Genomic DNA, 16413 nt, shown 5'->3' with positions numbered 1-16413 from the left:
AAACAGACTTGACGAATGTCTGCATTTGGTTCTCATATTCTAAGGAACATGAATCCTTTCAAGCATTTGTAAAGAAAGGCAACCCCAGATTAAACGGTGGTTGTCTTGACAACATGTTAAATAAACTACATGAAAATGTATTTATATGTACATATAGGTAAAGTTCCAAAGTCACATTTTTATAATTATAGATTTAAAAAAAAAATCCAAGCATGTTCAGGACTATTTTAATGTCCAAAGAGTTTGCAGTTTCTAGTTAATACTCAAGTTACTTCAAGAAACAATTTGCATTTGATAAAAACGAAATTTTGGGTAAAGTATGGTTTAAGTTATATGGTTCCAACAAGCAAAATGTTCATAACAAATGTAAGTGCTATACAGAATAAAGGACATTCAAAAAACACGCAGAACTAGAGCAATCACAATAACATAAAATGCCAACATTGAAATATGGTAGCTTTTAAACTGGAATATCAAGTTACAGTCTCTTTTTGTACTTTAAAAAAAAAAAAAAAAAAAAAAACTACCATGCATACCCAATTATTTAGGATACTCCTACAGCAGAAATGATAGAACAGCTGGCTCATTCTTGATTCCCTAATTCAACAAAAAGACTTTAGAGCTATGAAATATTACCAGTGACTACGATTGAGAAGGAAAGCTTTATTTATCAAAAAGTATCTCCAGAATACAAATCCTGTTATAGTATAACAACTTCAAGCAAGTTCTTGCCCGCTTATTTGCAAGGTAGTTGGATTTTAGAGTAAACTACTAGTCTCCAGTTTCTAAGAACTTTAAAGGCATGTTGAACCAATTACAATGAACTATGTATTGCCCTAAATAAAGTTACTTTTAGCATATAAAAGGATAATTGTTTCCCCTTTGTGTCTTTCCCCTACTAAATAATGGTAATGACCTCAAGGTCAGGCATTTCCAGGAGTTAATGATGGCATGGGTTAAGGGCACTCAGCTGGTCATCAACTCCTATCCATCTGTCATTATTGCTTTTGCAATTAAGGTTTTTATTGGAGTTTCTTGTTTGTTTTATAAGCAATACTGATCAGTATAGAATTCTCACCAGCATCTCAAAGAAAATTTCTGTAATTCTGCTTTCTCTCTCTTATACAGCAGTTTGCTGTAATTTGAATTGCTCAGTAAAGAGCAATTACCGGTATACAAACTGAGCTGTCACAGAAAATAATAAAGTCTGCAGAAACGCATCACGAATGAAAGTTTAAAAACTGTCTGTATTACTCACCAAGAGCTGGTGAGTCATGAAGTGGTCTTCGGCGCTGATTTGTACCAGAGAAAGGGTAGTAGGCTGTTCCAGGTTTTCCCGAGGATGACAGCTGACCTGGGCTTCCAAGACCCATATCTGACCGAAGCAGGCTAGACTGCAAAATACACAGACAGAAGTAAAATTAAGCTCTGTAATAATTAAGTTGTTAATATACCAGGCTAACAAACTATTCACTGTACATACTCTGCTTGCCATTTATAGGCATTTACTGGGTTTTCAGTGAAGGCCTTTGAATTCAAAGGAGTAAACTTCTTAAAATTAGCATTTAGAAAATACACTGCTGTGTAATTCAGAAAGGTGGAGAGAGTTTTGCTGTGAGCCTCCAAACAACAGAACCATTTCTGTTTATGAGGTCTGAAAGAAACAATTCATACTTAAATTACAAATAAAAATTGTAATACTTTGTTTAGTTTGCAATGTCACACCATGTACTATACAATATAAACGTAATTGATAAAAACTGCTGAAAGTTTATGGTTTAACATTGGGTTTTAGCACATACTTAGAAATTCAAAGCTATATTACATTCATAAAAACACGGAAGAATCATCCCAAAATATCAAACAAACAAAAGAGATAACAGATTAACGCACAGAATATAAAACATTATGACATTTTAAAAACTTCAACAACGTAGTTGAATGCTTTTTGTTTCCTTTTCATGCAGTAAATACGAACACATTCTGAACTGTTAACAAGTGCATTATGTACTATTTGGCCTCACAGTATTTGGATTTCTGTGAAACTGAAACGAACGCAGGTGATTTATGGGAACCCAGTTTTTTCCATGGTCAGTAACATACTTAGCCTTGTTTTAGTTGAAAAATCCCCTAAGCTTTTTCACCTAAGGGGTGAAACTCAAAGAAGTGTTTGTACAGGGAATATAATGCTACCAAGCAGTAAAAAGGCATTCACTGCAGCTTTAGCACTGGATGCTGCATACAACTTTCCTCCTACACCAACATGCATTCGGTATTACACACAGCTCAAGTCTCTTTACTTTGCTTTTTATATATTTAGGAAAATCAGATGGTGTTTTATGGCCACCATGGAACCAACAGTCTTCAGATCCAAATAATTTGCTTCTCATTTCTTCATACTAGGTCACTCTGCAGCCCAGTCCTCGCACTGTGGGTGAGGTAGAAGACGTGGCTGTTGAATGGCAGTATTACAATTGTGTTTGCCGGCATTCAAATTGTGCTAACATTTCAATTACTAGATGATGCAAGACAAAAACTTATGGGATTAACATTTACACCAACATAAACCAGAAGTGTCACCTCCTTTCAGCCAAGCCAACTTTCCTCGTCCTCTCAAACCACTCTTGAAGACAAAGTTGCTGCACATGGCAGGTTCCCCAGGCCATCAGACAGGCACATCTACAGGCTGGGTAGCGGCAGCAACTGCTTCAACACCGCGGCTTCCTAGGGCTGCAGCAGCTCTCTGAAACGTGAGCAGGCACCATTGCTGCCAATTCGCCTCACCTTCCATATTAAGGCCTGAATAGGAAACCTCTATCTTGTGAAAAGCACTGCTTTCAAGCCAACACCGTCTAAAAGAAAATATGAAACTAATTCTGTTCTTATCCTAAGAATTAACCAAAAAGTAAAACTCGACCTTCAGCCCAGGAACATCCAGGACTGAAGGAAAGCTTCTTTGCATGGCCCTTGGGGAAGAAGCACTGTGATAGTTATTTCATGTTGCAGAAAGAAGGCCCCACTGACAGCAGCAGAAAAGCTGAGGCTGGAAGGGACCTCTGGAGGTCACCTCGTCCAGCCCCTGCTTGCTCAGAGCAGCTGTCAAACACAATTAGGAACTACAGCCCACTCGCACTGAAGACAACGCTCCCCACTCCCTTCCAGCATCTTCCCAGCACTAGCAGGGACTTTGGAAATACAATGGGATCCGTACAGACACCTCCAAGAAGGAAGAAGGAGAGCTTAGTTCCTATATTCACAAGGGGCAGGCAAGGACAGGGATGGACACAACAAAAAACAGTAGAAAGTCTTCAATTCACTTCCACCAAGCCATTCCAAAAGACACGTATCTGTGCCTTTTCCCAGCTTCACCTCCAGGCTTCACCTCGTACTATTTGCCACCCTTGCTTTTGTTCTATGTATTCCAGTTCTTGACATTTTCACATTTCCATTGGAACCCGAATTTCAAAGAAATATGGCTTCTACGAAGATAAAAGAAGTGCGTAGGTAATATACATATCCAGTACATCCCAAACCGTGCAACCCCAGCCTATAACCTAATTCATTACAAATTTTTATTCCCCCTCTCCCTCTCGGAAGACAAAAAAGGACAAAAACCCCAACCAAACAAAAAAGGCCGAACCAATTAAACGAAAACACCACCAAAAAAAGCATAACCTTTGTCTGCCATTCCCACCATCAAATGAGGCATCTGTTTAAAATTTCGTAATTATTCCTCAGTCTTCCCGAACAAAATAAAAATAGATGTCATTAGTTCATCTTATTGATTTTTCTGCCTGTCTGAACCAATTGAGAAGCAATATTGATTAGGACTGATCCTTTCCTAAGGGCATCTGATAAAGAAAGGAATACAAAATACCACTGAGGATAGCCAAAAAGCTTTGTATTATCAGCACCAGGCTTCTTCTGCCTAACTGCCTGGGGTCCCTGCGCAGAGGCGGATCGCTTCCACACGTCGGCTGCGACGTTCCCCATAGAGAACGCTCTCACCCCGCCGAACCTCATCTGCCAGGCACGGATCCAATTACTACAGAATAATCAATGACTGGTTATTCTGAACACTGCCCAGTCCTGTTTGGATTACGATTATAAACAAACGGGCATCATTCCTAAAAACAAATAAATAAATAAAAAGCCTCTTCAGATTTTATAAGACATTTCCAACTTCAAAATAGACAGGAACTTATTTAAAGCAGCATTTTTCCCTAGGGAATGTGTATTCAATAACCAATCCAAAGAAAAAACTAAAAAAGGCTTTTATTACAATAAACTACGAACACAACAATCCTAATTCTAAAGAGGCTGGAACAGAGAAAAGAGGTAAACATGACTGCTTTACTTTTCAAGTTTATCTCTTGCAGCAAAATAACAACAAACAGTTTTGACAGCCTCAGGGGAAATAGCATGACCTGAGTCCAAAAATAAAAGACTTTTTTTTTTTCTCCAAACAAAAACCACAAGGGCCAGTATCTAGACAAATGCTTTGAAGGGGTGCCTTTCCTGAAAAGTATTCTCAGAAAAATGAACTGCAGGGAAGTCAGGAAAAAAACGCTGTAACGGTGAGGTGGTGGAAGAAGAATCCTATCTTCATATGATGGTGGGGCAACATGACTCTGTCTGGGTGTATTTATGTGTCTTAGTCACAGAAATCCAGCATTGCAGCTGCCCTTGCCTGTATGCAAAGTTAGCTTCCATGCAAACTAACCAGATACATCAAAATGGTATGGCTGGAGTACAAAAAAGAGCATGCTCCTTGCTCAAGCTATTTTAATTAGTTTATTATTATAAATTCATTCTTCCACAGAAATAAGAAATCAGAATAAGAGAAAGTTTGACTACTTTGGAAGTTGTCTTTTATGTAGCCCAACTCTTCCAACCTCTAGGATCCCAGTGATACAACCTGCTGCCAAAACACCCCTCTGCCTACAATGAACTTGCAGGACACCAGCCAGCACAATTCCAGCACGTTGGTAAGCAGTTCTCTGATTTTCTTGCTTTAATATATAAAAACAGATGTGGGCACCTCCTTATACAACACTCCTTGAAGCTCTCAAATGCTTGGAAAACCCAGATACATGAAAGCAAACTACATGAACGTTTTTACTGAACCCTCTCCATAGGCTTCACTACTGCATGGAAGGCTTTGCCATTTCAAAAAATCTGTCTGTTCTAGGCACTTGGCCTTGTGATTCCCTCAAGCAATCAGCATTTCTGGTAGTCTAAATCTTGCTAACCTTTTTTTTTTTTTTTTTTTTTTTTAAACGCAAGCACATTAGGAAATAATTAATGTAGCTATAGCCAAGTTATGCACTAGTGCAATCCAACTACAACTGCATGCCTTTACATTATTATTTTCTATCAAAATAATAATATGGTTGAGAATAAAAGCATTGGATTATTCTTTGCAAGCAGATATGACAGGGACTTTGTGTTGGCTTTGTGCTGTAGAAGTGAACGAAGAGTTGCAACTTACAAACAAGCTTAGGTCTTCACACCTCCTCCTTCCCCTGCACCCCCAAAAACCTGCCAACTCGTTAGCATTTTTCCTAGCTTTTGGAACTGGCTTCCTTTTCAACAAGTTTATGGAAGTAGTCCCAGTAGTCAGGCTGCCTCTACTTAAGGGGGGCACACAACCAAGGTACTTACTTAACCCAAGTGTTTAGGTAACAACTGGGGCTTGGCTACATTACTTCATTACAGTAAAAGAACAGAACAGCTCTCATCTCAACCTAATCCCCACATTTCTTGACTACCCTGCAGAAGGCAACTACACCAATTCTGTGAAAGAGAGACACGCTATGACATGCTTGTAGACAAAGTCCCTCAGCATTTCCCAGAATTACACAGAACAGGCAGCAAATGCACTCCTTGCCTTCCTATACACATCAAATCCTGCACCGGCACAGCAGAAGTTTGATGTTCTATTGCTTTTATTCAGCAAGCCATTTGGGTGAAGACTTAAAGAACATATATGACGTGTCTTAGTATTTTATATGTCTTGTCTTATGGATAAATCTGACAATTTGCATGGACTAGTTTCAAAGAAAGCAGCAAAATGGAGAAATCAAACTCCACTAAACTTGCAAGGTCCCCCGCTAAGTTGTGCACGTGGTTACTGCAACGTCAAAGGAAAAGCTAGCACGAAAGTAAAACACTGAAATAATTGCTCTGTGAAATACTGGTACGGTACAGAGCTTTGGGCTGCAGAAAGACCATTCATCCAAGTTTCATGTCATCCAGTTTAAGCAATAAATATAACCAAGATACAAAATGTTGAATTGCACTTCACTCAACTCTGCAATCTTTGGCAACTGTAATGAATATGCACTTCAAGATAGAGCTGAACTTGGGAAAAAACTGACATATGATGTAAATTCATTTTAAATTTAAATTCTGGAGATATGTTTGCAATTATCAGCGTGTTACTAAAGAATCTCATCCTGAGAATATCATCAAATAGTAATGTGAAATACAGTGTTACCATTTTGAGAACAAAGGGACCCTGAATGAGTAATCAATAGCAACTGGCAGAAAATGAGGCATTAATTATGATCCTCTCTAGTGTTTTGTCTCAAACAAGGTTTCATTAAATATATTGTGCTAACCTGTACCTCTCCAAGCCATTACCAATAGATTTGATCAGATACATTTTTGGTCTGATTCAGGAGTAGCAACATATCAGAATTAAGAAAAAAATTGTCTGAAGTGTTATATGATACCTTAGGCATTTTTTCTTGATCAATTTGAAGGAAATCAGGGGTTGTAAATAAAACATCCCAGGAGAGGATTCTCTAACAACGTGTCGATAATTGCAAACATATTTCTCATTTTAAAAAAATATTCAGATCTTATAATCTTAATGTAGTCTCTTGAAAATTTAATTATCACCTCCTATACCTAAAGTATCATGCAGGTTTGAGAAGATAATGACAGTCATCCATCAACTGCATCCTGCCAGTGTAATCAGGCTAATCTAGCTCGCTGGAGTAAAAAACAGCTACCTAGGGTACTGAACACCAAAGTGATGCAACATCGTAAACAAAATAACAGAGATTTAGCTTAACTGTCTTCCTAATTAACATTAACTCCGAAAAATATCAAGGTATCAATATATTGCTTGTTGATACATTGCAATAATATATCAATAAAGGTTTTTCTGGATCATCAGGATCGAGATACGCACATTATTCTGTGCATATGCCTAAGCAAAATCTGCTAGCACGGCTAATTCTGTTTGTGTGCATGCAGTGTTACCGGGACTGAGCACGGGGACAGGGAGGGGGAAGAGAATATCATGGGCAGAAGTTATATACGACTCCAACGATGTTCTTTTAGGCAGTGGGAGAGATAAAGATCAAATGCAAAGGGATGGAAACTGTGTGTTTCTTTGGCATCCAAATGGCTTTAAAGCACCCAATTAATACAAGGATGTAGAACGAATACCTTTTTTCCCCTCCTATGCGACAGCGGTTCCCCCGCACTGACACCACATATTGGCAAGACTACAAATTCTGTCTTCTACTTGTAAAAGCAGCGCCCTGCTGATGTTGGTGTCCAATCCCCGAGGTTACGCTGGCTCAGCTTGTCTTTGCTCATTCCCCGGGGCAAGGTATTTTTGCGTTGCTCACTGAATTCTAGGAAGGCATTACTAAGCATTGTGATTACAGGTCAGGCTCCCCTCCCTTTGCCTTTGAATCTCTTTGCTACATTATGAAAACAGTAATTTGAACAGCTTCCTTACTGTGATTATACAGAAGCAGAAGGTTTGTGGAGAACTGCAAAATGTCAGAAAAGAAGCAGCTGAGGGTTTATTCATCTATTCTTTAATTTTATTTATTTATTTTTTGGTACCAGCCTTCTTGCCTTTTTCTATGATTACAACATACAAGCATGAAAAATCAATATTATAATAAAAGCTTCTATGCTGAATCTTATTTACAGAAGCCAAACTAAAAAGGATACTGTAAAGCTCAAAGTATCCTTGCATCTGCTTCTCCCCCTGCATTTTCAGCAAAATTTTTATAAAAGATTCTATACAATTAGTATAGTTTCGTGTATATGGCGTGGAAGCTGTGTTATCTCCTCTCCCACACAAACAAGAGAAAAACATCTCAGACACCAGAAAGTCAGAAAACGTGTAAAATAGCAATGGCTCAGAAACTGTCGTTAATACAGCAACCAGATAACTGTTAGGACTTAAGATGGAAGACCTGTATGCTTTCACATATGATCAAGCCAAAGTTAATCCCTATTAAGCCAGGGGTTACCAAATGGACGGTCAAACCCTGTGAATATCTATCTTAGGCTACAGGCACGCCCTCTCCCCAACTCCTGAATGAATGTCGTCCTTCTCCCCCTGCTATTTAGAGACCCGTGGCATTAGAAGCACTATCACCGTGAAAAGCACTCTGTGACACACCTGAACCCAATCCGAGATGGATGGCTTAGTTCCACGGAAGTGGAATCAAAATGGCAAATCTGCACCTCTTCTTTGCATCCCATCCACTGCCTGCCTCAGGCTCAAGCTCCAGTCTTTGTGAGCCCATCCCAGGCAGCAAATGCCAAGTCACACACTGCTTAAACTATTCTGAACTCCCCTGCCCAGTTGCTTTCAGGGCCTGTGTTCATCTTGAGAGCAGTAATCTGTGAAGCTAAAGAGTTTGAGATGGGACTTGCTCTCTGAAGAAAGAAAAAGTAAATGGGGGCTCAAGAGGTTAGACAGAAAGAATAAACACGGCAAGAAAATCCAAAGGGCACTCCAGCTCATTAAATCGAGGAACGGCTGGGAGAAGACAAGTGAGCTCATCTTTTCCCAATCCTGCAATTATACCATAAATGCATAATTGAGAAGCACCCAACTTTGGCAGTAAGACAAGCTAAAGGCAAATAGCATCTGACAAAAAAATACGTATATGTACTTAACTGGATGCTTCTTTCCTCCTTATGCAGCAACATAGAAAATATTACACATATTGGTGTAGAGGATATTAATCACCTCAAACACAATCAAACTATCAAAAATTAAAAGGAAGGAAGAAAATTTGCCGATCATGAATAGTGTGAGAAAGAAAGGCAAACACAAGTAACAGTTTGTCTGCTTTAAAACATTCAAAATGATTCCTCCCTGAACTGTTCCCTTTTTATAAATAGCATCCCCCCCACCTATAACTGATTCCCAACACCTGCTACCCACTTCCTTCGAGGGGATGTCTTCCCTGATTAACTTCAGGTGGTCACCTCTAGCTCTGGAAAAAGAAATTACATTTGTGTCCAGTACATTTTTTAGGTTCTGCCTATGAGGCTCCCTATCTGCTGAGAGGCAGGAGATATTTTCCCAGTAGCACAAGAAATAATTCAGTTCTAATAAATCATAATCAAGAGAAAATTAATATCACTTGATTTTACTTGAGAAGTAAAATGGAGCAAAATTAAACTCACATTTGGACATCCCACCTGCCCTTAAACATGTATATCCCATCTCATATCCTTTTAAGACAACATCAGCTAGCAGAACCCAGAGCTGCTGCTTCAGTTCACATTGTGTCTGCCTTTCCTTCAGAAGCCACGTTTCTAGGAAACTGATAGTTCAGCTGTAAAAATCTGTTTGGGGGAGACACTTGATATCAAAGGTGTCAGAGAGGAGGAGATTAAAAGGAGAAAATTTACAAAATAAAATCAGTTTGTCAGCTTTAAAGTTATTCTGGTGTTAAAAAAAAACCACAACACTAAGTTTTGTTTTCAATGCTTCCGTACCTCTGTATTACTTGGATTTAAACAGACATTACCATCTGTAAATGGTTCCTTAAACTATATGAGTTAAGAAAACAAGTAACTAGCACTACTGCTTGTAGTCTTGTAAGATCCCACAAATAGGAAAGGTCCAGCTCATCAAGTACTTCTCTGCCTCTTGGGAAGATCCATCCAAAGCAGCTTCAAACACACTGCCAACACAGCGAGTGGGAAAAGCTTTCTTATGGCTGTTTAATAGACATGTTGATTTAAAAAAAAAAAAAAGTAAAAGCATGTTGTATACACAGCTGATGCAATTCGATAGCTTTCATTAGCACTAAATTCTATTTTTTTTAATTATGAAATGGTAGCCCCTCTGCAGCACCTGTGCTTTCTCATTAGCTTAAAGTGTGCATATTTTCTTATTATAAACACTCGTACTGATACGTATATTCTGTACATTTTTTCAATATCTAATAAAAACAACTAGTAACTCATTCTACCAGTAGCTATTCCAAAACAGCAAAAAACAGACGGGATCTGATACACACAATGTGCTTAACATCCTTCAGAGAGGATTATTCATATTCTAGCATCCCTTTTCCTAGAATATTATTTTCCTTTATGTTCTACTGCCTAGGTGTGGTCTAAATATGCCTACTACTCTTATTCCTGAGACAGTTATTTAAATTTCTATTAATTTAAACCCTTTAATTTAGTTCACACACACACACACACACATATACATATATATATAAATCTTTTCAGTAACACTACAGTACCATAGGAGCAGATGGTGCAGCCTCAACACAGAGTAACCATCTGATTATTTCTCTCAAGGAAGCTGAAGAGGGATGGAAGTGTTACAGACAAGCAATTAAAAAAAAAAAAAAAAAAAGTTTCAGGTTATGAACAGAGTTCCTGCAGAAAGAAATGAAAACTCCTGAAACTCTGTTAGTGAGCATGAGAAGACAGCGCTTGCACATGCAAACTTCAGACGTGCATCAGGTTACCAGGAAGAAACTAAGAAGCTCTCACTAGGAGGATGAAGATCCACCTAACCTATCTGTTCTGCACACTTGTCCATTACTTTTCATCTTCTAACAAGATCACCAGTGTTCAGTATTCCTTAACATATAATGCCAAGGTGAAGCGTGTTAGCGGACTGGTAGAACAGCCCTTGTATTGGAGTAATGAATTGTTAGAAACTTGGCAAACAAAATTCAGAAGCAATTGCAAAGAGCATTCACACTGTTATTTGAGAGCTACACCTGCAGATGGAGGAAGATTTGTTTGGAGACCTTCATACACATGTAAAGAACAGACATTTTAAACTGTGATTTGGCCCAGACACATTTTTCTTCCTTGACTCACACATTTGAAGTAACATTGCAGCCATCAGATACCACTAAAATGCTATTCTATCCCAGTATTCACACTCACTCATTTCTTTCACTCTTGCTCATTCCAAGTTTTGTTCTTGCACAATGCCTATTTCAAATTTCATTCTTCATAAAGTTTATTTTTCCATTTTTGTCAGTAAACCTGATTTTTGACTCACACATTTTGACTCTGAACTTCTGATATGCTTATTTTTGTCTCGTGCTTCCACATGTTCCATACTACTTGATGCTTTACTAAAAAAGTTAAATCATCTGCATTTTACTATATACATGTCTTATAATTACATACTTTACGAATATATTAAAAATACTTCTCAGTTTGTGCTAGTCACAACTTTATTCATTTTCTTTAAGCAGCAAGTTAGCATCTACATCCTTCTAAGGATACTTGCTTGCATATCCCTCACCACTTCATCAGTAACACAAATTGGCTTTTTTGCCTACGCACATTAGGAGGGAGCTCTTATGTTCTCTCCAGACAACTTACATTTCCCATCACAATAACTAGGCAGTGAGTGGCAATGCTGGAAAACTTTCAGTACACCGCTTACTTTCCTAGTCACAATTTACATCACACAGGCTCTCCAGTTTGTGACTTACGCACAACTTTGCTCAATGGTGCTTCTTCCCATTAACTAGATTTTTTATTTTTTTTTTTATTTTTAAATAATACAACAGCTTACATCATCTATGGATTTAGAATTAAATATTCACATACCAAAGGCAATCACAGGTTATGTGGAACAAACGTGAGAACATCACATTCTCAGGTAGTCTTTTATTCTTTAAGTTTTCTCATTTTTATTGTGGTTGAAATTCCTCTCTACATTAATTTTGCCTCGACAGTAATGTTACTTTCTGGAGTTGCTCAACTTTTGTAACACTTCCTCTTCATGCAAGATAGCTGTTGGAATGTCCTGTGAGACACTACTTTGCGCAGCACTATACATGTAGTAATACAATGTTTGTATTATTCTTGTTTGTATTGCTCTTTAGGCATGTATTCTGCTCAAATGGCTTTAAACTCTTTGAATTTGAAGGAGGCAAATTACTTTCTATGCAAATGCAAAGTAACATATACTTGCAAACATTACTTTTGCCAAAGTGATCCATTTAATTGTCCAAAAATAGGTTTTAAACGCATTTTTTGGTTTATTTCAAAAGTTATTATAGTGCATTTGATAAGAACCATCAAAATTTTATTTTATTTTTTTTTAATCTTTTTTTTGGTACAAAACTAAAACAACCTTTTTGGTGTGTGAAGGATGTTAAATACGATAAACTTCCAATCATGAAAAACTATATTTGTTCTTTAATACATTGCTAAAACTTGCAGACAAGATGCAAACCTCTTTAAGTCTCATTCAGTTGTGAAGAAAGTTATTCTGAAATGAACACAGAAAGGTCATGAATTTTTGTAAAAACAAAACAACCCCAAAACTGCCAACAGGATGAAGTGCCATTGCTCAGCCCTATACTATATTAAATTCTGTAATGCTTTTTAGCACAAGTGAGTCAGGCATATATAAATTTAGCTCTGAGTGGTATCCAGATGATGAGAATGTTTCTATGTTGAATCATAGCAAAGGTGAAAGATGGATAAGTTTGTTCCAAGTCAACTTGCAATGATACAATAAGCTAACTTCTTCTCCAAGGTACTACTCAAGTAACAGCATATATTTAATTCAATTTATGAAACACAAAACATGCTCTAAAGATGCACAAAGGCTACTCTCTCTCTCAATATTCTGTTGAAGCATTTATTTTGTTCCTGATAAACGAGAAAGTGGGAAGTCCTGAAAAGCAGTCTGAAATAAGTCTTATTATGTTTACTTTAAATATATTCCCATAAGGAACACTAAATATGGTGTTAATGTGCATAAAAAGTTTCTGTCATCCTGCAAAATTCAGGCTAATTTAATAATGCTTGATGTGCCTTACATCATGTTCCAATGATGCAATAATACGCTGCTAAATGAGTCACCTCGCAGCAGCCTCACAGAAACAGCAGAGCTGATGGCTACTGAAGGGAAAATGGTGCAGCAATATTACTGGAAACATTGATGGAACTTTTTTTTTATTATTCATGCAAAAACACAGATTCTAAAGTAGCCCTATTTATTACCAATAGACACAAAACTTATAATAATAGTAACAGACAGAAATGAGTTAAAAAGCTATCTGCTACTACTGAATTAAATACGTTTATAATATACACCATAACATAAATACTTCATATACTCTTTACATAGTACTCTATATTTCACATTGCATGAGATATATGGTAGTGTATGTGTATTTCATACGCTATAGAGCAGTACACATTTCATGCAGTATTATGTATATAATTTTACATATATTAAGTGAAATGTATTTAAGGCAAGTATAACCCACAACTCCTTCTAGCAGTCACATAATTTACAGGTTTATTGTCAATTAAGTTTTCTAAGTGAGTTTTATAACATTCAAAGTGTCCCATCATCATATAAAATATACACACTAGTGTAAATTTGTCTACGAAGAAGATATGCTTCAAACAAAAACAGGTGAATGCTGCCTCTTGGGCTCCTAACATCTACCGTATTTAGCATTCAATTTTCTCTCGCATTGGATACTACGTGAACTTGAAATTACCATGAAGGAACTGAAAACGTGTTATTTGCGCATGTTCAAAAATCTATAATGTCTACTTCTTATGCATGATTTTTTAGAATTAAAATAGAACATTAAGGGGAAGTCACAAACAATTTACTCTCTTCAGCCTAGTGATGCCCATCTCCTTACACCTCCACTACAGTCAGTGGCGAGAGGGAGAAATCCATCCGGCACAGAAGACCGGCCACTGCTGGGTTAAAGGAGTCTGTCTGCCAATTGGGCTGGGAACTGCGAGACATCAGGCTCGTGAGGATGGTTTGTTACTGTGATCTTCACAAAAGCTATTAGAAAAGTTAGTCTAACAGTTACACAAGTATTCCCCATTTACATCATTTTCATTTAAAATATTACGCAGATTCTTGGCATCCTTACGGATCAGAGCTGTCAAAGCAAAGTGCAATGACAGCTGGAGAACTTTTGGATGATACTGTAAACACAGTCATGTGTTCAAGATCTAAAGTCTAATCTCATTCCTTTTACATAAGCTACAGTGTTCAGTATTGTAGTTACATAGCAAAGAAAACCCTCTTTATAAAAGAAGCTTTCTGAAAAGTTAATCTATAACCAGTTTAACATTTGTTAAAGGATGCCCTTCGCAAATCTTCAATTATACAGCCAGCAGAAACGGTGGAATTGCATGCAAAAACCACCAACAAGCCTCCAGCCTCCAATTCAGACACAAATATAGATGTTGTGTCAAGTCACATAGCACACATTTCATTCTGGTAGCAAAACACGGCCTTTATATTTCTTCTAAAAGCTGTCAATTCTTGGTGCAAGTACACATTTTTAACCTTCATCTAAACAACGTCTGTGTAAGCCTTAATTCATCATGTTACCCATCCGTTCAACGTGCACATACGCTATGAATCATTAGAAAGAAGCCAAACAGAAGCAGTACTAGTTGGAAAGGTGCAGGATGTAGGGGTGACCTGGCAGAAGGAGAGAGCATGCGGTAAGGTACAAATGAAGGCAAACAAGAAAGAGAATTCAGAACCTGACGGCAAAGCCCCAGACAAGCACAAGTTATAATGTAGGACGCAGACATACACCATTAACCATTAAACACACTAAATTGCATAAACATAGCTTAAGACAAATAAAACTCCTTACTCTACAGTGTTACTTGCATGAACGGGTCCAGTGTAAAATCCTATCCAGTGATGTTTCTTTTTCACTTGTTTAAAACACCTGATGGAAATGTATTTTGCAAGTATGTACTCCCTGCCTGATAAAATATTTTTCAGTTAGCCATATTCACATCCTCGCTACTGTTATAACAGTAGCACCATTATTTGGCAGCAGAAGTTTCATGAAAACACTTTCTATATACTTGATTTCACACCAAAACTTCTGGAAGTGCCTAAGTTGTTTTGACTTCTAAGCTACACTGAAAATTGATCAAACTTAAGCTCCTACCGCCAAAGTACTGAAACTTTCTTGTTGAGATTATACATGCATACATATATATATATGTATAAAACAGAAATCCCAACACTTCCTAGTTAGCAAATGATTTCAAGCAGCCAGGTATGACTGGTAAGATGAAATTAAACTAATTTTAAATTGAATTAAAATTGAATTGAAAGTTAATTCCACCTACATTTCCATGATCCTAAATATAAAACCAAGTGACATTTACCTACAATGACATTTTCCCATATACTAAGAATGTTTAAGAATAAACTGCAGGAGCAGAAATAGTAGGGAGCATATCAAAGTAATAAACAGAAATAAAATTGATGTTAATAGAAACAAATATGTGTAAGATTTTGACTTTGAAATAACTACATGTAAAAAATATATTAAATGGTGCTAAATATAAGCAATTAGGAGATACAAAAGCACTTTCCTCAGTGAGAACCTAAACAACAGAAATTTCACTCGTTACCACAAATCAAAAGAGAATTTTATGCAAAGTTAACATAAATCTGCTTTTCAATACAGAACATGAACTTAATGAAGGAGTAATGTGGAAATGAGTTTGCTTCCAAACTAATGTCAAGTTTAAAACATTACGTTTAAGAATAATACATATGGAGTTATTTGAACAACGCTAATAACGTTAATACAATATTTCACTGTCTAGATTGGCAATAATATCAAGTCCCTAACTCAAACTGAAGAGCTACACCACTTTTTGCGACTTCTTGATACTGAAAGCTCACCTATATAGTTGCAAAGGGGTCTTGGTTTGTCACAGCTACAACAGCTGTGAGGATGATCATTCCTTAATAGGGGAAGCTGTGGCAGGACCTGCATTACCACAAGGTGCTGCCCATTCACACTTCCCAAACCATCAGTGGAGAGACTTGAAAACGAAATGGCAAATTCAAATCCTGTTTCATCTTCCAGAAGAATGATGTTATCAAAGACATCGGTTGATGACTCAGAGTCAGAAGAAAGTTTTCTTAATTTAACAACCATATCAAAACCACAAAGTGTTATTACATTGGATAACTTAAGTGTTAAAAATTGAAAGCCCAACAGTTTTCCTTAAAAGATGCACACCAGCTCCGGTAGGAGTAACACAGCTCCCTAGTGGACTATATTCAGTGACTGTGTTTTTTGAGAAACAAAAAGATGAAAAAGTAAGCCATCCAGTCAT

The 16413-nt window shown here is 37.3% G+C and overlaps 1 protein-coding gene across 7 annotated transcripts in view; it reads right to left on the bottom strand.

Moving 5' to 3' along the window:
- Positions 1–16413, bottom strand: part of TCF12 (transcription factor 12) — a 158654-nt gene that overhangs the window by 50382 nt on the left and 91859 nt on the right. For all 7 annotated transcript variants that reach the window (XM_082768851.1, XM_082768849.1, XM_082768853.1 and 4 more), the window contains one exon: positions 1259–1394. In XM_082768851.1, coding sequence (XP_082624977.1) covers positions 1259–1394 — 136 coding nt within the window. The remainder of the gene's footprint in view (positions 1–1258; positions 1395–16413) is intronic.

This window comes from Aythya marila, assembly GCF_965140915.1.
Source record: "Aythya marila genome assembly, chromosome: 11".
NCBI classification, from domain to species: domain Eukaryota; kingdom Metazoa; phylum Chordata; class Aves; order Anseriformes; family Anatidae; genus Aythya; species Aythya marila.
This window is presented reverse-complemented; position numbering and strand designations above follow the sequence as displayed.